This window comes from Anopheles merus, chromosome 3R (assembly GCF_017562075.2).
Source record: "Anopheles merus strain MAF chromosome 3R, AmerM5.1, whole genome shotgun sequence".
NCBI lineage: Eukaryota > Metazoa > Arthropoda > Insecta > Diptera > Culicidae > Anopheles > Anopheles merus.
In genome coordinates, this window is record NC_054084.1 from 47,231,683 (window position 1) to 47,255,263 (window position 23,581).

The 23,581-nt window shown below is 39.7% G+C and overlaps 1 protein-coding gene across 18 annotated transcripts in view; it reads right to left on the bottom strand.

Moving 5' to 3' along the window:
• Positions 1-23,581, bottom strand: part of LOC121597079 (tyrosine-protein phosphatase Lar) — a 235,062-nt gene that overhangs the window by 68,885 nt on the left and 142,596 nt on the right. For 17 of the 18 annotated variants that reach the window (XM_041922582.1, XM_041922581.1, XM_041922583.1 and 14 more), the window contains 3 exons: positions 4,465-4,503; positions 3,889-4,020; positions 3,481-3,639 (listed from right to left, as the gene is read on the bottom strand). In XM_041922582.1, coding sequence (XP_041778516.1) covers positions 3,481-3,639; positions 3,889-4,020; positions 4,465-4,503 — 330 coding nt within the window. The remainder of the gene's footprint in view (positions 1-3,480; positions 3,640-3,888; positions 4,021-4,464; positions 4,504-23,581) is intronic. The other variant, XM_041922591.1, reaches the window with a different exon arrangement.

Here is a 23,581-nt window from a genome sequence, read left to right on the forward strand (position 1 = left end):
ACAGAACTCTACAATATTAGATTAAACCACAACGAGCATTCTTCAAGTCCCATTTTCGAGAAATAAAACATTCAATATACTTTCTGATAGCAATACAAATTAGAACACTCTTTCGTGGAGGGCTATTTTTATCCAAAAACTTTGCCTACCGTGCTTGCTTGCCACAATATCTAGCAGAATTGGGTTGAAATGAAAAGAAACAAATTCAACCATCCGAATGCTTCTGCTTTGCACCCGAAAGCACACAATAATCGAGGAGAGCGCACAATGCGATGGGAAATTAAAAATTAAAATAGAAATGGATGCAGTGCAAAACAATTTACAAATAGTGAACTCAGTTGGACGAATGCCGTCCTGAGTGGTATCGTTGTCTTTTTTGAGAAATCGTTTTGTGGAACGGATGACATTAAACTGTACTGGTCGTAAAGCTCAGAGCTAGTGACATTTTTGTATTTTTTTGAGTTTTTTGTGTGTGCGAATAACCCGACTGAGCAACTAAAAGCACATTTATTTACAAAATCGTCTTTGAATGATTGAAAGCCCAATGCATTAGCGAGTTGCTTTTAGATACTGTTTTGAGTCACTGATGCAAGAGGATCTATTAGTGCGTTATGAATAAATCATTGAGAGAGAAACCAAGGTTGGACGATTCACTAATCGGTAGGAAAACGATTGTGGAATGGCTGGCGGACGATGGGATTTTGAGAGAAAGCCTCGATGTTGTGATAGTTAACAAAAGAGATGATAATTGGCTTAGTTGCATACCTGAAAAAAGGTAAAACCAATAATGTTTGTTTAAATATACAGAATAATCAACTAGAGTATATTTAATAGTTTAATATTTGATATAGTCTTGTAAAATTTAAATTGCTCATTCCTTCATGATCATGACTGACACAACGCGCTTTGAAGTGTAGTGTCGGGGAATGCTAATCTCAGTCGACCACGATGTCTTATAATCTATGCTACCACGTAACTAACATAACAATTGATGCGTTTACCACTAAGCCCGTTACTGATTTCGTCATGTTATTACAACTATTGAATATGGACTGGATTAGCTCGTCAATTCAGTTTTTTGTATGAAGCTAGAAATCTAAAATTGAATGACTTTTTGTAGTCAAGTTCAATTTTTATCATCATGCTTCTAAAAAGTTTTTTGTTTATTTTTGTTTATTGTTTTTAAAGGAGCTGTAGTACTTTTTTGGCTTTCAGTGACTTATTGTTACCAATGCAGGATAGTAAGTCCTACGTATGGGGGCACGGTCTATTCGGGGCTTGAACCCATGACGGGCATGTTGTTAAGTCGTACGAGTTGTCGTCTGTACCACCCGACTGGCCTTAGTACTTTTTTACATTGTGATAATTGATGTTAAGCAGTTTTCTAAAGACGAAACAGAATGCACCCAACGGGTTTTGTCAGGAGTGTAATTAAAGTTGTTGTTTTTAATTTATATTTGAGGAGTATGCTAAACTCTTCAATTTGTTTATGTTAGGACGCATTTGTGCATAATGAATGAGATCATCATTATTAAGCAGATGATGATAATATATCAGAATAAGATAATTTCCTCCAAAATCTATTAAAAAAGTTGAACGCAAACTCTTAGAGGCAACGCATAAAAAACAGTATCAAGTCCCATTCATATACATGAGTGGTTTGTTCAATTTTGCATTTTATTAAACACAATAATGTTGGCAAAAAAGGGGATCGAGTAAAAAGTGTAGAGTTATTGCTTCTTTTCTCTTTACTTTATCCTCCTTCCAATGTTTCATAACTTTTTAAAAGAAAACGAGTAATGCTCACAGAGAGCATATTTTAGATAGTCCTCGACAGAGTGCAGCAGGGCCAGTAATTCTGTGGGAAACAACCACCCCACGCAAACAAACACAAAAAATATCCCGGAGAGAGAGAAAAAAAAAGCAAACGATTGAAAGGAAATGTGAACTGGCGGGAAAAAAGTTTTTTTGATTTTTTTGTGATATTCACCCACAGATGGTTTATTGTTTTTGTTCACAGAACTCGCTCTACCTTCCTCTACCGATTTTCTCTACACATTGTTGCTATTTCACACACCCAACGGAAAGCACAGCATGAGCTTGTCATCTTGGATAAATGGATAATGTCGGTTGAACGTTACCGGTGGTGTATACCGCTAAAATTACTGCCACGTGAAGAAACTTGCGCCCCGTGAACAAACATTGGACGCGCACTTTCATGGAGGCAAGAAGTTTGCCAACCTCAGGGCATAATTTATGCGTCCTATTGCTGAAATTCCAACAAGGTCGAAGAACTAGTTTCAAATATTCTCTATCGTTTGTTGAAAGCTTCAGCTAAGAGACGCATTTAGTTCACAGCACTGAACGCAGAGTTCTAATACGTAGAAAAAGGTTTTATGAGGCAACCCATTTTTTATAATGTTGCAAATATGTGGTTTAAAAAATATGCCTATGAGCCGCCCTTGGCATGTTAAACACGGTATGTCTGCTATCTTGGGGCTATAGTAATTGTGCGAGGTAAAACATAGTAAAGGAATTAATTGCTTGTATGGAATACAATTTACATATGTATTCAATATACTATAATTGGGTAGCGCTTTTCTACAACTCGTATCATTCCAGTTGATCTTTGTTGTATGTGCCCTTCCCCGAAGCTAATTGGCTACGCAGACCTTGATGAACTATTGCTAAACTTAAAACGAACATTGGGAAGAGAACTGTAAATGACGTTTGGGATACTTGTGTTTTTGAGCACATTACTGACGCATGAAAGATATTATGAGATGGCTACAACACTTATTCAGACTGTGTGGTATATACCGTGTTAATAATTGCGTTTGTATGGTTGACTGTAAAATTTAACTTTAAATGCAACAATCTTTGATTACACTATAAAATATTACGTTTGATCTATTCTCAAACATCGAATAATCGAATAAATATTCTATGAAGAAACTAAACATAGTTTAAAGTATATTCTATGGTTGAATTTGCATTGATTTATCATAGTGCATCTTATGAATGCATCTATTATCGGTGGCCATCCGTCCAAGTTTTAAAACGCTTTGCCAAAAGACGAAAATACATCATTCGGGTTGATTAGCATAATATGAGGAAATACTTTTAATTAATCATGCAAATCACTTCTCACGTCGACGGCATCGTCATCGTTGGCAAATTTTCTGCATAATTTAAACAGCGCGAATTCGCGTTGAAATCGTTTATCTTGAAAATGGTATCCACAGTGAAACTGAAGCCCTGTAGAAGGACGAACGTGAAAAGTTTAGCCACAAGTTGCCACGATTCGATGCAGCCTCATCGGTGCAGTGAACGTTTCGATGTGGCGTTTTTCTCTCTGTCTCTGTTTTTCTCAGGACTTGCGACCCGGTAAATTTGTAAGATCCAGAAGCTGTTGGTGTGCGCCTTCTTGCTGCTTGGGAGAACATAATTTCTGCACTTTATACGTAACTTGTCACTTACCTTCATAAACGGTCAGCGTCGCCTCGGCCGAAACTGCATCGCCAACGCCATTCTCTGCCACACATTCGTACGGTGCATCGTCACGTCCAGCACGCACCGGTTCGATACGTAACATTGAAACTCCATTAGCGTCGTACACCGTGTATCGTGACTGGGTCACTGTAAGTATAGGTTGCAAGCGAGAGAAAGGTGGATAAAATATGGCTCCTCATGCAATTCGCATGACAGATTTTACGGAAACAATCTCAGCAAATGTGACGTTCTGCATTATACTTGACGTATGATGATTAATGACTAATGTAAGAGAAATGCATGTGTGACTGGTGCGTTAACAATGTTTAAAGTTATCAGCTACAGCTACATGAAGCTTGTTGAATATATATGACAAGAAAAGATGCATATACTTACTCATTATCTTTTTGCTGTTTTTGCGCCATATCACCGTTGGTTGAGGGTCGCCTCGAGCCGCACAGAAAAAGGTTGCCACACCGCCCACACGCACGCCCTGATTGACTGGCTTCTTAATAATCTCGGGGGGATCTGTGAAGTAGGCAATAACGGTAAAGCACCCAATGAAATTTGATGATATATGAACAAGAAAAAGGCTATGTAGATGAATTGTAAATCATAATCTGTTCGGGGGTACAAATAATGAATGAAATAATTGAAAATTTAAATAGATTCAGTCGAGTGTCACAAGTATAACATATAGATTTGATAAAGTATAATTGGTTCGAAACATAATCCAGGCCATAACTAATATGTTTAACTTTTAAAAAGTAAAAATCAAATGAATGAATAAAATATAAACAAACCAAACGTTTTATTACAATTTTTTTAACAAAGAATAAAACGAATTCAATTACATAAAACAAGTTCCTGTCAAATGGGTATAAAGTACCATCAGATAAACATTTACAATATTTTCAAGATCACTGAGTGTGACCGATGCACCACTCTTGGACGCATACGGCAATAACTTACGTGTCAGATAAATGAATGGAAAATCCGAAAAATTTCCATCTGTAATAGTCGGACGAACGGTAAGAAGAGAATGCACATTACGGTTGAACGGTGAAGCGATATATCACACACATACAAAAGAGTCGACGATAAATTCACAATAGTGGTTACGCAATGTTCCTTCCACACAACGGTAGTACCGTTAGCTTCATAGTCCGCCTTATTGAACGAATTGAATCTTGCCTATCATTAGCGCATTAGGAGCAAGTTTGTTCGCAAAATAAAAGCTAACATTCGGGGGCAGATGTAATGGATTGTCTTACTGCGTACAAAGATTTACGACGCGATATTTATTGTATACATTTCTTCTAATGTGTGTGTTTTGTGTGTGTGTGTGTGTGTGTGTGTGTGTGTGTGTGTGTGTGTGTGTGTGTGTGTGTGTGTGTGTGTGTGTGTGTGTGTGTGTGTGTGTGTGTGTGTGTGTGTGTGTGTGTGTGTGTGTGTGTGTGTGTGTGTGTGTGTGTGTGTGTGTGTGTGTGTGTGTGTGTGTGTGTGTGTGTGTGTGTGTGTGCATGAAAAGCTATGAGTGGTAGGATGGGAATAGAATGTTGCTGGGTTATGTTGGGTTAGAGCATTGAAATCGGAATGGAAATTGATGACACATGTCGTGTCAGTAACCTGTCTTTAGCCATCCTGGAAAAAAACACCCAGCTTAATGGGCATTGGGATGTGTTGGAAATCGTTAATCTAACACATTCATATTTATTTATCATTTCGAACGAATCGATTGAAACCTTACATGCTTAGAAATGTGGGGTTCTAAATTGCTGCACGACACCCTTCACCCCTTCTCAGCGCACAAAGCACAATACTTTTTACTCCACTCCGATGGTTTACAGTGGAATTCTAATGCTACCGGCAACTTTATACTGATACTTGTGCGAACTGTTCCCCCTTCGAACCGACGCAAGATTGATGACTTTTATACGAGATTTGTGTACTAATCGATTCCAGCTTTCTTTCACGTAAACAACAGAAAATCTGGCGTTCGACGCCTCAGGCCGGCACATTCTTCATGCCGCTCAAGCGAAGCGAAAGTGATTTTAATCGTTTTCGGTTTATGTTTGTTTCTCAACACTTCTCCGTGAAAGCTGCACACTTGAGTGGAACGTGTTTTGTTCGTTATGGTCGAGACAATAAATATCCCGAGCACATAAATTTGCATACGTAGGCAGGATTAAACGCAGATTAACACCAATTTCATCTTTTGAGACAATGGATTTATTTTTAATATCAAACTTTGTCTGTGCCTGAGGTGAACCGCTGCTAGACTTTGCGCACGATGCAAACGTATAGCGTGAATATTGAATCGGTTTAACGGTTTTCCGGCGTTGGGCTTTTTTGAAGGAAAGACATAAAAAGTAAAACAAAAACATAAGCACACTTTCAAACATCATTGGAGCATATCGTTATTTTACTGCACAGTGGAAAGTGTCGAGCGTATAATATTAAATCTGCTTGAATAATAACTCATTATGTGAAGAATCTCCGTGAAATATGAACAGTCTTAAAGTAAAAGTGTAACTTCATGTTCAATTGTTTATGGAGTAAAATGAGATTTCATAAAGAAAAGAATCAATTTATCTATCTGGTATTATTTCTTTAACCTTATTTATTTGTATTGAATACAAATTGAACTAACGTACTTTTATTGTAGCTATCTCCAACTCTTCAAATGACTAACTATGTTCCTAAATATGATCAAATAATATTTGTCATTTTTTTTTAAATGACCTCTAACTTTCTGTACGTCCTGACATAATATGCATTGCAGCTAACGAAGAACGAGGAATCAACAAAATCTATCAACTCATACAAGAGAATGCAAATAATGAGTCGAACCCACATCCTAATCACAAAGCTGTAAAAGGATCGTTTTCGAAAACTCGAACCCACCAGGCATCTACCGGTATATCGACATTATGGCGGGAAAGTAGACGTGGATGGAGATTGGCAACACAATTGAAGCAAATGCGACAGAGAAAACCAGATTTTGCAAGAAAAAAGTAAAAAAAAAAAAACCCAAGAAGTGAGGTCGCATGTATAACCGGGACAGGGTGGCCGAGGAACGGATGGTATTCACGGCTGTTTGGTAAAATGAAAAGATAATGTCGACCTAATTACGTTTTCATCTTGTTGTTTCATTTGGCACAAAGAAAAACTCCAAAGAAAACGCACCCGGATGAATATAATTCGAATTTCGGGGCGTGTCTGATCTGAAGGTGGGATATAGGAGCAAAAGTGAAACAAAAGCAAGAAGAAAAACAACAAGGGATCTTCCCCATCTCCCTTGAAGATGAGGGCAAGAGCAATGATTGAGACAAAGAAAGTAAACCGGATTTGTATGTTCCACTGGTATAGAGATTTGTGCCCATTGCTCTTTCAACAGCTTTTCGGGACCGCTGATAAGAAGATCATCTCGCTTTGCTTTGCAATCAAATGAATGTTCAGTATAATTGCCACCACCATCTTTCCATTTGCATTCCACCACGATGATGCCGGGTTTTCGTTGAATTCTCTTTTGCCTTTTTTCTCGTCTCCACTTCCTAAACCGAGGAGGAAGCTACCAGGCAGCATTTGCCGTATAAAAATATGCGGGTTTGGCAGGAACGTAGGCGATGACAATGACGCCGTTGTAGAGCGTTCCGTTCCATGAGCCATTTTTATTCAAATTAGATTTTCAAAGACTCTTCCTCGTTCAGCTATGTTGCGAGAAGAAAGAACATAAGAGACTGGTTGTGGAAGTGTGCTGGTCACACACAGCACCCAAGCCCAACCATCAGTACACCAAGAGATGTACTGATAGCAATAACTAGCCCGAAGGTTAAAGGTAAACAGCGCGCACCCAGCGGAACGAGTTTCTCGCTTGCTGCTAATGTCGAGACAAGGTAGGATCAAACAGAATTGCTGATCAACCGCAATTAGTTCGGGCAAGTTTTGATTAGGACCCTCTGTTTTCATCTTCCATCTTCTCAACCGGCGATGCACTATGTGTAAGCAATCCACGTGCTGCCTCGAAGGGACTGTTGATGTTGTTGTGGGTGCTACCTATGAACAATCGAAAATTCAGAAAGGCTGACACTGGCTACAACTAGCGAAATTGTCGACCATTAAATGAGGATTATTTCCAAACAAACCGCAATTACCCGTGCACCAACACACTGGCAACAGCGCACAAATCCATGTCGTCAAAAGCGCCTAGCGAATTGGCTTCCAGGGGGAGTTTGTGTTGATGAGCGTTTTATACGGATACACAGGAATAACACACATGTATACACACAGACACACTCCCAGTGGCGTGATAAACTGCGTGTAGGACACAGCCAATGGGAGCCGGAATTAATTTGAAACAAATTGCTGTGAAAAGGATACATGACAGGTAGTGTAAGCAATCATGGCGAGGGATCAGAACCTATAACGGTTTTTGGTAAGTTCCTGTAGATGTGTTAAGAAAAGGTTAAAAGGGTGACCGTAGATAATGGTGCCTGAGTCGAAATAAAAGTAAGGGTGATCCATTTTTCCAGAAATGAATGCGATTAATTGGAGTGCACAGACTGCTCGTTTTTTAATCATGCTAAGCAAACATGATCGGATTGGGCTGTGACCACTCCAATGTAACACAGTCGAGAATTGCGATCGAGAACAAATACAAAACACGTCATTAATGCACACATCCCTTCGAAACTTAATCTATACGTTTTACAAACAGACATGCACTGAATTTTGGAGCCTGTTTACAGTAAATAAAATAATTTCCTAGTATAATGTACCCCATTCTCAGCGATCTGCTTCTTTCACGATGCGAAAGTTATTTTATACTTAAAATCTAAGTATGAATCATTATATGCTCATTTCGTCAACATTCACGTCCACATTATCATAACCGTCTCGGTACATTTAATTTAAATACGTCATTATTTTTGCTGATCTTCTTATCAGCAGCGAAAGGGAGTGTAGCACAAAACCCCACTGCAAGGGATATTTCAAACGACGGCCAGTTAAGTTAGTAAATCATACAACGCTTCAACACCTCTACACAGGGCAAACGATCTATTTGGGAAGGGTTTCGAACGGACAGCAATCCTTTCCCGTGCTATAAAAGTATTTAGGTACCCCCTGAATATTGGCAGCTCAAGAACAGCTTTAATGGGCGTTGACTGAAAGGGCTTTTTAGCACAAAATTTTGACGAAATGAACAGGGAGGGAAACCACAATTTATAGCCACATCTAATTTCTAGCTTTATCAAGTAGTAGTGCTGAGGTCGTTTATAATTAGAATTGTTTAGCTTTAGAAAAACTAGCAAACACGGCCGAACGAAAATGTATACCACCCAAAATCTGATACAGTCAGAGCTCCCCTGCCAATTCGTCACCTTTGGCTAGCCACCAAGTCACCCTGGGTGTTCCCTGTTGGCAAGACTGAAACATCTGATTGTTTGAAACAAAAAAAAAAAAAACATAAATTTTCAAGCGTCTAAAATCTGCTGTCTCAGTTGGTAAAGTTAAAGCGCAAAGCACGGTTGGCAATATGACGTAATCAAACCGTCACGCGATCAAAACATAAAATTAAGTAGCCACGCAATGAGACCCGTACAACATTGGGAATGGAATTCCCGTCCAACATCGATAATTGCGGAGAGCCTCATGTAAGCTAGTTTCTTAGAGTTGACGGTCAGCTTTGATGGTGAGTGCTCGTTAAGAAACTTATACGTGAACTTGTGCGTTTAGGGAAGAAAGTTGAAAAAATATGCCGCTATCTCATTCCTTTGGACGTGGGGTCTAGAAATGTATATCTTATCGTAGACTACGAGACTGGTTTTACTGTAGTAATAAGGTGCAAATTATGCACTATCTAATGTGGTACCAATTTGTTTGCATTTTTTTTATATCGAAGATAAGCATAGTTAATATAAAATAGGTATAGGAAACTAAAATTGCAATAGCCCGGAATAAATAAACATTTGTTAAAGGTATGCCAAGTACTGAAACTGAAACTTGAATTCATTTTACCTATCGTCTGTACCTATGGTATACTATGGTGTAACATAACTTAAGTATGGTTATGGAAAAAAATCAATGTTCAAAAATCAAAGAGATATATCTTTAAAACATGCATCAAAAAGATTACAAACTTATCTCCAATGCATCAATCTCATGCAGCCAGCGGAAAACACGAAAGCCTATGCTATCGCTTAAGGTGTTGCCATATTTGTCAATAACAGGCACAATCTGTCGTCTTTATTGAAATATGGTTAATACTGATATGCGAAATATAAGAACGCCCAAAACAAGCTATTGCGCTTTCTCACACATCACCCACACTAAAATCCACATAACACGTTCGATGCTGTGTGTGGGCATACGGCAAAAGTGACAGGTGGAACACCGCTCGCCGAAGAAATGGGGAAAGCATTTTTTTCTTCCATCTCAATAATGATGTGTAGCAGCGTTCACCAACGGTGGATGATTTGCCCCAACTGACGAAGTTCCAACTGGAGTGCAAAAGGCCATACGACATTCTATACAGTAGCCTTGGCTAGGCGACTAGCTCCGTACCAGACACAGGCGCATCATAACAATCAACACACTAAGCATTATCACAGCCCCAAGATGAGAAATGACACGACGTTCCCTGGAGGTGTGATCCAAGATGTTAACGCCAACAAAGGCGGAATAGTGTCGTTCGGTGTGACAAATGGTAGCAGCAAGTGGCGGTTGGAAGGCTTTTCGTGACATAGCGGCATAAAAAATGTGCACGCGAAGAACGGCTTGCTTGCTCGTGGTGCTCGCTTTTTGAGCATCTTTGAAATTGCTTGCTTCGGTGGACAGAGGAAATGAATTTCTTTTTCAATTCTGATTCCGTCTCTGACAAGTGGCGGTATCACTAGTCACTTAGCTACCGTGGGTAACAAAAAAGCTTTTGATAGCTATCGAGCCCATCTTTATTTTTACCATATTTATTTTTAATTCAATTAGCCATGTGTTCCCGATCGTGATTCATTGCATCAGAATATCTATATATATATACCAATTTATCAAAATATCGTGATGATCTAGTTTAATTTACTGGTAATTATTTGATATTCCAGATATTTCATTCTAAACATTATTTGTAGAGTATCATCAAAACACTTAAGATATAGACATTTTACACATGATCGAGTTTAAAATATAGTACAGTTTATTTAAAGAGCCTTATTTTTGAAAAAGCGAACAAAACTAGGCACCAATTTTACCCCAACATGAAATGAAATATCAGCACGAGCTATGCGATCAAAATATTGATAAATCCGTTCATCCTCGAATGCAATACCAACTTCAAGGCATCTGGCAAGAATATGCTAAGCGGTGAAACAATTTTCAACAATACTTCAAAATTTGCTACGTATGCAAATATTTTATGAAACCAGTGCACAGCGGTATCGTGCTAGCACGTGTCTGGCACGAGATCTTTCACTAGATGTTGATACACACAGAGAGTGCTTTTCGCTAAACGGGGACGACATGGAAACCCTGCCGGATGAACAAATCTTACCTGCAAGAACGTCTCGCTTGGTAGAATCTGAAAGAATTTGCCTTCCTACTCGCTCTGCGGGACTAACAGTCTAACAGGGATTTAGTACTCCATTGGCACCGTGTCGTTTCCGTCGTGGCGCGTTCATCACGAGGATGTATGGTTGCACGTTTGTGAAAAGTAAATATCGAATAGCAGCAACAAACAACACGACACCACTTGATGCAGCAGCTAGCGCATGAATTTATCCGCAGCTTTCAGACCGGCAACGAACGAACGCCGCGCGTTTCCTACTGACGCAGTTGGCACTTGAAGCTCGCGTTGTAGTCTTAAGAGGAAGGCAACCCGTTCCTCTTCTGTGCGGTCGATAAAAAGGGTGACTTCTCAACACCATCCCCAGCAGCAGCTGGCGTATTTGATGCGATGAAGAAGGAATAAATTTAAAAGCTAAACAATTTTCATAATGAAACCCATTTCACGACCCGCTCGTTGCGCACTGATGCATTGACGCAAAATGGAACACAATCACTGACGATGATGAGGATGTTGATGACGATGACGACCGTGTAGCATGAAAAAAGAGGAGATTGATGCTACATGACACCGTGCGCATCGTTCATTCGGTAATTGTTTGCTGAACCGTGTCATCAAACATAGGTGTAATATCGTTGCATCATTCTACTGTGATCGAGCGATCTATGCGATTTGGTTTCTCAAACAAATGGATCTAGCACAACATCCTTGAGATGAAGCACACTCAGAAACACATCCACGTTAGCAACACGCCAATTCAAAGGCAGATAGAACGGCTGATATTTTTGCAAAAAAAAGAAAGGCAAACGAAATATGAAAAGTTATTTGATATCTTGCATGTACTCCAGAGATGTAGAAGCACGGTTAGTAATACTACTCCATTTTGATGACAAGCGAAAAGCAAACCAGAAAGAACAAAGCTTTCAAATCAGAAAGAATTCCAACTAGAAGAGTTTAAACCTGCTATGTGATGTGCGACAAAAGAATATAATAATTTCATCATACCTAATAACAAAAAATAAGCTACTTAAGCAAGGTACCATGTATTTATATCTAGAATATGTTCTTCATTTCAACTTGCGATCGATTTTACCATTGGAAATAAAACAGCTACAGAGCTTTTGATCCTGTCTGGATTTACCACTAAGCAGTCTTTTGTACCACTCGTCCGAGCTCGAGCTATTGAAGACGAGATGATACTGGCACATGAGCTGCGTGTACTTGATGTATTTGCAAGTTTACCTAGCAATTTTTTGTTGTTGTTGCTGAGAACAGTGGTGTGTTTGTGTGTTTGCAGATCAGCCGTAGCAAAATGACACAACACAGCACTGCAATGCGACGAACGAACATCCCTTAGCTACGGGAGTAAGCGAACTCATTGCAGCGTTTCCCGTAGCAACAGCAGGCAAAGCATCTCTTCCTTCGACTTAGAGATATTCGTAAGAAGGATGCAAAAAAAGAGAAAATGCTTTTGACAGACGCGAACGAAGCTGCTACGCTTCATTACACAACACAAAGTTACGGCCGAGGAATGGGTAAGAATTATTACAAAGCCCCCGTGCAGATTCATTCGACCCTACGTACCGGCTGAATTGCAGCAATACAAAGGATATGGAAATTATGTTGAAGAGCCATAGTCGTCCGCTGGCCAGCGTAAGACTTGAGCCAAAGAAAAACGTGTTGATATAACCCTGCTGTGTCAGTTAATTCAGCATTCGCTTCGGTTCTCGACGACTAATTAGTGAATCATAAGCAATGACTTGCAAGAAATAGTCCGAGTCCTTTCGTTATTTTAAACCATGTGCACTATAAGGTGTTTCAACGATAGCTTGACTCAGACGTGAGCATTGTTATGAAATATTTTCTTATAACAAACGGATATTTTCTACATTCACTTCACGAGATCAATCCTTGAGAGATATTCATTTGTTTTTTCTTTCATACTTCTTTATTCTTTGTGAGATCAAACGGAGCAAATTCTCTTGACAAAGACTGACAACGGTTTAGCAGCCTGTGTTAGTTGTTTCATGACAACCATCAACAATATAGCATGTGTCCTCCTAGTGCTTCGAAAAGTCACCTCACACTTTTCACATTTACATTCCTGTAGTTCACGCTGACTTATTCTCGGTGTGCTCTTGCATTTAGGAGCCATACATTTGGGTCAGGATATGTGGGCCTGTATTAGATTTTAGTGGCTGCGCATTGTCTGAGAAGTGTTTCATAATGAGGAATGTATGATGGAATGAGGAATGTATAAATGTAAAAAGGTAGAATATAACTGTTTGTTGTTTATTTTGCTAAAAGAGACTTTGAACGTTTCAGCTACATTCGTCTCTTGAAAAGGTAGAATAATGTGCTACTGTGCTAATGTGTTTAATATCTGCTTGCTGACGATAAATAAAAAAAAACCTTTTGAAGTGTATTATCTATTTGCAATAGAGATCAGAATCCGCATGAGGTTAAAGCAGTAACGAGTAATAGAATTGGACGCCCTGGCTACAAAGATGGTTAGATAAGAGTCCGGATAAGAGGAAGTGAATTTCTAAGGATATATTTCTATTAGCCTTAGCCGGTCTCGTAGTACAGTCGTCAACTCGTACGACTTAACAACATGCCCGTCATGGGTTCAAGCCTCAAATGGACCGTGCCGCCATACGTAGGACTGACTATCCTGCTATGGGGGGATCAATAAGTCACTGAAAGCCAAACCCACAAGTAGTGTGGTACAGGCAGGCCTTGACCGGCAACGGTTGTTGAGCCAAAAGAAAAAAAAAATATTCCTATTTTACACCGGTAGACAACCGGTACATATAAAGCTTGAGAAAGGTCTACGAAAACACAGAAAAATACATTTTCCAAAATCGTAGAATTGTACAAATTGTTTACTAATAACAATTTATTTATTTAGCAAAATGGCCTTTTAGGACCGTTACTCATGAATACAAAAAAACAACAACATATTTCAAATAGATGACCATTTGGGCCATTATGAAAACCCTTAATTATTTTTTCTTGTAACATGAAAAATGTGTTGACTATTAACCGAAATGAGTAAAATTTTAATGAAACAATTTCAATCATTGCTTGATGAAAACGTTATTGATATCGTTCAGTCAATGACGGCGATAATTAAACGAAGGGAGTAAAGAAGAAGCAAACATAATCCTAATAGTAATAAAACGTACTCTTCGTCCGGTACGAATGACAGCAGCGGATCTGGCAAAAACGTTATAGTCGTGCCTGGAGCCGTGAGGTTGACATGTTCAACCGCGCTTGCCAACTAAATAGCCAAATGGCAGATGACAGAAACTAAACGATGAGTACCAAGGTCTTGGCTTTTCGCAAAATGTCCGGAAATTAGAACCATTCCGAAAAGGTTGGTCGTGGCATTTTCGACACGATCGCTCAGCTTTGAAAACGGTCTCGACAGGCACAGGGCCAAGGAGAGAACACAATCATAATAATGTTTCATACTGTGTTCTCCGCACATCGAATGTTCTTTCTGGCAATTTTCAAACCCATCGGCGGCCACTAGCCAAATGCCATTGGTCTTTGCCTTTCGATAGCAGGCGGCACGAGAAGGAGCTGTTGATAAAATGTTTATGTGCTTCTGATAGGTCATTAAAAGTGATTGCATTCCACTGGCGATTTCCCAATAAAACAATGGACCTCCTGCAGGTTTCAGTTGTGGATATTGCGAGAAGAAGACAAAGCTAGGAAAATCAGAAAAGAAATCTTTTGATAAGGTAACACATGAATTTACAATACACTTATATATTATTGGTTGATAGAACATTTCCATCCGTTGGTAAATAGGTTTTCACAAGCAGTATTTATGAATAAAATATACTTTAATATATCGTTATTTTTTATTAGCAGTAATATTAAGTACATAGTAAGGTGGCACTTTAAGTTGATCATTCTCTCTTGAATCTGTAAATAGGTTTAATTACTAATTAATTTGGCCAGAAATACAGCTTTGGAAAGTTTAAGCTACTATTATAAAATAGACCCAGTACACATCAATGCTAAACTAAACCGGTAAATGAATTGAAAAGCAAACTATTTAACATCATTAAAATCTAAAGACACCAATATTTGAAATAAAGTTCACTGTTTATTCGACAAACAAACGGATAAAAAACACGGATTTACCAGACATACTAATGATAACTTTTTGAGTACCAGTTGTATGACTTGCAATACACTATGCGTGTTCCATCATAACCTGCTTGTTAGTATCTTATCGACTAATCTAGCTTGCACTGTATGTATAGCAAAGCTACCAATACTGACGATGGACTAAGATCAATAAATGAATGGCCTTACGGGCATCTGAGTGTAGCGAGACTGCACCAGTGTCTAACGAGACTTCCCTTTCCTTCCAGTGCTAGTTCCAGAGTGTTTCTCGGCAGATACTTCATACCGTTTCCCCCGTTCCCATGGTTGACTCATGAATTTGTGATCTGGGGAAGCAGTCGAGCGATCCCAGAATCCTGATTCCAGCTTCGTCCAGGGACTCTATATAATGCATCCGCTCGTCGTAAATTGCATGTGACGGTCAAGCGTGCAAGAGGATAAACGTTCTCGAACTTTGCACTCCAAGTGCAGAAATGCGATATACAGCACAAGACCTTGATGCGTTCGACGGGGTTGTACTACGGGTTTGGTTTGGCCCGTACAAACATTTTTTAACAGCTTCTCGGCCACTCGAGCGCACATCTAAAAACAGATAGCAACCAGGTGTACTGAATGTTGGGTGAGATTACGAACGGCAGTACTCTAACGGTGACGGTTCCCACTAGCCACAAACTGGCGCTTCTTTGACTAGTCTTCGGGATCACTCCCGGTGCGCCAGTTTGTGTCTATTGGCCGGAAATAGCAAACTTATCCGCCAACATACGTTCTTTCTGCCGGGCTCTTGGTCCCACCAGTGAAACCCCAAGCTGCTGATCCTCTCGGTACAGTCCGGGAGTTACGACCGAACATGCCGAAGCTACCCGTTGGGATTCGTTCCGCCCAAGGACCGGATGCTTTTAATGTGTTCACTTTTTCCGTGTCATCCGATAGCTGGACGGTAGATGGATTCAGCTGTAGTATTAGATTTCGTGCACAAGACACAAAGCTAGTTACGCTACGAGAAACTTTTGCTGCAAGGAAACTCTCAGAAAATGCTCATCCTTCTCCTGCAACAGCTGATGCTGGTGCAGAATAAAACACACCGGACATAGGAAGAGAGCGTCAGATAGTCAAGCGCTCTGATTTCTCAAGTGCAGCAGCAAATGGCGCCAGCTTCTGGCGAGGCTGGTCAGTGATGGATTTTGCTAGAGTTTCTACTGATGATGCTTTCTGCAACGATCTGAATGTGTGGGAAACCTGCTGGCAGACGCATCCCGTTTTGTGGCCCGGAGGAGGGGGTCCGTCTACCAGCGATGCTTCGGAGATTTTCTTCACATGCTAAAATGCACCCTTCTACCCCTTAGCTTTGGTTGTATGGATTGTGTCTCAACTCTCGATGAACAGCCCTTCATGTGCGCTTTTCGTTCCTTTTCAATTTTCAATGTTCTATTCCATTCTCGCACGTCGTAATGTGTGGAGTAGTGTTAAAGATGCTGGAAATTGACAGCGATGGGAAGAAGTGGCAGGGTTGTGGAAAGCAAGTCTCCAGCCGTTGCATTCCATGCTCTGGGTGATAGCTGTGGGCCACCAAGCTGCGGAGTATTACTTCAATTCTTTTTTTTCCCTCATCATATATCGGCAAACATTTTTTTGCCATACTGGGAGCGAAAGCGTTCGTCGAATAGTTGCTGATGAACCGAAACATCCATTAACAAAATTTATGTTTTATTCTATTTTATGGTCTACGATCTTTTATATAAGTGCATTCCGAAAGATAAATCTCATCCTTTGCATCTGTCTTGTTACATTGGCGTTTCTCGGGAGGTCAGTTGAGTTACTTTAGGCTTCACTGACTACAGAAGGATACTAGAGGAAGGAAAATGAACTGAAGTTTCTCTGCTCATACCGAAGTAGTTTCCTACAAACGGTAGAAATCTTGAAAAGTTGTTTTCGCTAGGGTATGTAGGATACATAATTATATAAATCCATACATATTACCATGCAAAAAAATTGGCTTGTAGCCAATTAGAACTATAACAAAAATCGGATTTATCCTGTAATAACAACAAAGAAATTATTTACTAAAAACAATTGAACATCACTCCGAAAGAACCTGCAATCCGAGTACTTTCTAAGTGTTGGGCTGGCAAATTTGAAACAGGGAGAATTTTTGATGAGGCTTGAACTGAATTTACTTCCTATGTTATTGTACAACTCGGGGCGTAGCAAATACCTTGCCAGCACATCTTTCATAGGTACTGTATACTTTCTCTAATCACCGTGTTGCGTGTTTTGTTAAGTGGACCTGACCTACTACCGCGCCTGAGGGTAGTATGTAGCCTTTGCAGCTAGTAACGGATAATGTTTGACTTTTTAATTGCCCTGCACGCAAAGTGGTTGTGACCAACAGTTCCAACCTATTCTAGGAACATCGGCGAGAAGGTCGACGAGCAATCGATCGGAAGGCCAACATCGTGATGTTTGGTCTCTAATGGCCTGACGAGTTGTATAAGTGACACAGCGAACTCGGTTGAGGTGTGAGAAGCTCAGTAGAATTGGGTTTCCGACTGTAATGAAACTACTCATTCCTAACGAGCTGAGAAATCGCAGTGCAATGAAGTTACAGGCCTGAATTTGTTGTTGTGAAACTGTGACTTAGATGAACGCAACGATATACAATTGAAAATTCCACCGTATATTGGTGCGAGACGACATATTACAGCACAATAAATGGTTTGAGTAATCATAAAATAACAAAATGAGCGCACTATTATCGAAATGTGTAATGAGCTTTAAACACCTTTTGATGCGATGAATATAGTGCTGACACAAATTATAGCAAAATACAATAAAAGAAATAATGAAACTATGGGCTAATAGAGAGCTAAATATGAAGTCGCGAGAAAGTGTGCTAGCTTTATAAAACCAGCAAGTGTTTTAACAAACATTAGTTCCACCAGTGAAACAGTTGCGAATCGACAAAATGTAGTGAGTAATTTACACATCATCCAATTAGCAGTAATGTTCAAAGCGTTGGTTTATCGATTTAATTTCACTCGAAATGAATTAATGCAAACAAATTATCCAATTGAAATGTAGATTTACTTTCCGCTTGATCGGTTTCGCACCGAGCGTACTGAGTAGTAGCACGAAAGAGTTTTTTTCCTTTCTAACGTTTATTTTCCCAGCACTAGAGATGCGTCAAAAGTAGAACACCCGTTGGGCAAATAACAAATGGAAACGACCGAACAGAAAAAAAGGTTCTAACGATTCCTACAGCGTTAATTGTTTTACTTTCGTGTTTTACGACCCAAATCGTCACTTCGATCTAACAACGAACTCATTCCCTTTAGCAAAGGAGTTACTTTTGTGGTAAAACTGGCATGAACCGCTCGACAGACTAACCTTGTGCGATAGAAGCACACAGCGATTCGAGTAGAACAAGATACTGAAAGTCGTGTTTGGTGTACTAAATACACGCACATAGACGAGGGATGGATTCTTGCAATAGTATCTTGTTGTTGTCTAGGTCCTTTGCTCACCATAATCAACATCGAAACACGAAATCTTTGCTCACTGAGGGCCTTGACTGTCGATGTTGCTCGTACAATGTCGATGATTTTGAGAAGGGATCTATTTTTTATCTTTTTAAAAACGCTCCTACGAGCAGCAAGTAGCAACATTTGTAATCAAACAAAAATGAAAGAAAACTTGATTGCGGCCAAAGGATATCGACAGGATAATGATATTCAAACAGATGAACCGATTTCAATCTTACCACAAATTTGCCAGCTTACTTACTTGTTCCGCTGGGAATACGGTGGAGTTGTAAATGGTAGAGAGAGAGAAAAAAAAACGATTGAAAAACCTTCGTCAAGTGGATTCTGGTCGGTTTGCTGTCAATTCGCACGCTGATAGAAATCGAATTCATTTTGCGGTGGTTGGATTTCCAGCGGAACGGTAAAACCATAATCCTCTCTCTTCATGTAAATTTTACGAAGAAAAAAACTGCTATAGCATGTATTTCTTTGGGCGAATGTCAATTCGTGCCATGTGATTTTACTCCGTAGTTTCCTTTCCACAAAACGAGAAAAGTTAAAGTATTTGAATTTAATCAGTGTCTCGTCAAACGGAGGTTTTGTAGCGAAATTAATTGGTATTCAACGTACAATTTGTTGTAATATACGCTGTTTGGGCCGGTCTGGTGGTACAGTCGTCAACTCGACCGACTTAACAACATGCCCGTCATGGGTTCAAGCTCCGAATAGACTGTGCCCCCATACGTAGGATTGACTATCCTGCTACGGTTACCAAAATTCACTAAAAGCCAAGCCCACTTCACTAGTGGACACAGGCAGGCCTTGACTGGCAGCGGTTGTTGAGCCACAAGAAGAAGAAGATACGCTGTTCGAGTAAAGTAATTAGAATGGATTCGGCATGCTGGAAACCTTAAATCAAATATGTTGAAATTATTAATGTTTTATTAGATACGATTTGCATTTCATTTGTTTCGCTGACTGTGGCTGTATCTGTTTTTGTAATTCCTGGTTATCTTAAATGACAGCATCTATAAAATGAATCGTGAACATCGTTGAACTGCCTGCATGCCACAAATTAGATCTAATTCGACAGATAGTAGGATGGTAAACTGATAACAAACATCAGCCCACAAGGAACATTCCTGTATGCATTCTAGCAACTAGCGATTCGTTAGGTGGTTGGTCCCCGTTTCCCGTTTACGAGCGAAGAAAACCGTTTCTCGTGAAAATAATTTGAACGTTATGCTTCTATTTTCGCTAAGTGCGCTTGTCGTGCCTATCTGTACGCTCCCTTTTGATTGCTAGTGAAAAATCCCTGTAGCGTCGTGTTTACGCAAAAGACAACCTCATCACCATCACCATGAATGAGCCCGATTATTGCAACCATTTCGGTTCCGGGGGTCTTGTTTGGCAGTGGTTGATTTGAATATGAATGGATTCGCATCTCTTCTGCCACAGGAGTAATCATCTTTTTTGCTACATTGAGCCATTTTCAATTCGCCAGGGACGTGCGATGACGTTGAATATCGTCGTGGGAATCCTCCATAATCATTATCCATTGTTTACCGATGTGTATTCGAGTATCGAAGGTGTCATTCTCAGACCCAATCGGTCGATTGGGTTTGCAAAACAAACTGCTGCGCTCCGGTGCCTCATCCATTGTACTCTAAGGGGTTGTTAAAAGTAGAGAACTTTGAAGGTTTCGGGATCTTTGTGAAAACATCGGTGACAGGCACCCTTCGTCCAAATGGTGACCCAAAAACGAAACCCATGAAGCTGCTCCCAACCGTTCGACAGCAACAAGAACGAAGGAAACGGAATCCATAGAATACGGTCTCCATAGAATTGACCGTGATTGCAAACCAAAGTTAACGAGCAGAAGAGTTATGTTTTCATTCAGGATAAACGATGCACAGTAAACGATTGAACTGAAATAAGCATAATTGTACAGACATCAACAGATAATTACCTGATGCCAAAATTTTCCCTTCAGATAAAATATGTAAGGTTTCAGTGATACTTATAGCTCTTTCAGTGATACTTATAGTTCTTGGTAGCTCAAAAATTTTGTCCAAACATCGCATATTTTTAGAACACCCTCTTTCATTCTTACATCGTTTTTCGATATCATAATAATAACGACCAAGGATAATTTCGTACTGTATCGCTAGACCGGCATTGCTTCATACTAGATGAAGTCTAGTACGATGGTCTGTTATTGGAGACAGTGTTGGTAATAAAAAAAAATAGCATAATGAAGATTGGCAACCAACCGTGTAGTGCCTCGTTAATATCTTATGCTTTTGACCTCGAGGCGTATCGCGACCTATACAAATTCATTTGGGAATGGTTGCAATAGATTTGTTAAAGACCACTACGCTTAAGTGTGAAGTTTATGAACTCTACAATTTTAGCTCTTGGGGCCGCTGGGAATGTTATGCTTTCCGAAAATGTTCAGATCAATTCAGATGGATAATAGTATATTGTATTGAAGTAATATTATTTCAATTGATCACATCACCGAAAGTTTTCCAGGATTGATAGTTTGGTCGCTTTCGTGAGAGTTTATTTAGCGACCAAGTATTATTTTCATTTGCGTATTCTAGTAATCTTTCCAGATCATGCTTTCATCTATAGTAGCCTTGTGGTAGTTTAGAAAAGCGTCCATAATTTACAAAGGAGTTAAACGCATAAACACAACATTTTTTCAACCATAAACCAAGCGAAGGGCATTTGTTAGTAACACAGTGGTATCCAAATCAGTTTCGTATGAAAACATTGATTTTCCCTACATGCTAGATGTTAATTCACAGGAATCTGATATTTCATTTCTATTATCATAGTTATTCATTTTTAATTAAGGATGATTTTAAACATATCTCATGCTGGATTGAGTTTGATAGTTCTTTGTTATGTGTTGAAAATCATGTATAAAAACTAAAATTTCATTATGAAGCAAATATACCATTTGACAGCTGCTTAAACATATCTTGGACACGGTGAATAATTATGTGCGCATTCGAAAGTGACTTGGAAACCCCTGTTACTACTAAAATCATCGTGAGTCATCTACATTAAATTTTAGCTCAACATTTGTTTCTCAATCTTTACCTGTTTCAAATTAAGTATCTACAAACTTTGTGTTTGTGCTTGAGCACCATGCAAGTTTGTGCACAAAAGTTAGTATCTTTCATAAAATCTGTTAACTACTTTGCAAATCAGTTCATGTTGCTCTAAGTTTACTACGAATAGCTAATGGTTATTATTAACACAAAACTGTTTCCAGAAAGCCATCTCATTTTGTGCATGTCACTAAATAATCAGATGGCAATATATCTCTAGACAACTAGGAAAGGTGAATCTAATGCTTTCTCGATGGCGTAGGATTTTCTTCGCTAAACGTCGGCTGCCATTTTTACCCTTCGGTTTCATGTTCTTTGCTGCTTCCAACCCCTGCTATTACACTTCATAGTGTACAATCGGACTAATGCTTCTTCATTCGCTGCTCAATGATGATATGGTCGTTCCGGTGAAAAGTGTAATGGATTCCTTTCCGTTCGACCTCGTTTTATCAATCTTTTAAAATTCTTACTCTTCGTTTAGGTTGAGCCCTGCTTGGTTTAGCTGCTTTCGTTCATTTACGCTAGCGATGTCTTGTCGCATCCTCTTTATAAAAGAAGGCCGCTTGGACGACTTTCCCTCGACTGTGCTCTACTGGTGCCAGCAGCTAGCTCTCTTATCTTTATTCACTCAAGGAATGCTATCACAATCCCCCAAACGTCTCGTGCCCGACAGCCGACAAGGGTCTGGCCTCCTCCTTTTCTTCCTCATTGATAGCAGGTAGTATTCTAAAATTGTGCCAGGCTTCGTGATTCTTTCCGGAAGAATCGTTTGTGTGCACAGGATTTCGCTCATTGAATCCATTCATTGTGTCTCACTCTCTTACTCTCATCACTGTTGCTCTTTGCCTTCTTTTCCGCTTGTTGGTGGTTTATGCTCGGGAGTGTTTCCTTTCTTTTTCTACCGTCGGTCACACCGTCAACCGTTTGACCAGAAATGCAAACTAAAAGCATTTTGCAGCACACAGGAAAGAAAGCAACGTCCTGCACCACCAGAGACAGGCGAACTGGGAACATTATGTATTATGCCACCACCTGCACTAGTACCAACGGCATGAAGGTAATGGGTTGGGTGCTCTTCGCTCTTTGCACCCGATCCACGGCTCGTGCCCGCTGCTCATTCTGCTCATGCTGAAAAATGGCTTCTTCCGCTCAGAAAGATAAATCTTCTGCAAGGAAAAAAAAAGGAAAGCGGAAAGGAACGACGAATAAAAAAAAAAGAAGAGGAAAAAATCAGCTCGACTTGACTTTTTCTGAGCGGCTCTACTTTGTGCACTGTACTCCATCGAGTTTCGCTAGACGTAGTTAAAGCGTCCATCCATTTGTACTGGATGCAACTGAGAACAGGACGCCTCAACCGAGGACAACTTCATACTTTCGCGCACGGATCGTATAGATCTTGTTTCAAAGGTTTGCTTTGGAAGATTTTTGTTATGCTCGTGTTAGTTTTTCCCTTAGCTTTTCCTTTTTTCTACCATGAAATCTTGCCGCCTACACACTTGGGCGTTAGACTCAATGCCAGTCAACCAAAAATGTTGCTTCTCGCAGAAGCCAAAGTGAAAACTAGCTTCTAAAGACTTCTTTTTATTAAAAGCATACTAAACTGGAATGTTGAAAGCTAAAAAAATTAAACCCAAGGTAAAGCTGAGATAGGCAATCAAAATTAACAAAACAGGCTTCAGCCACAACGCTAGCAGCCATCGTTCTGCTGAGCTGCATCCACTAGCCTGCCTGTGATGATGTGGCCTTTT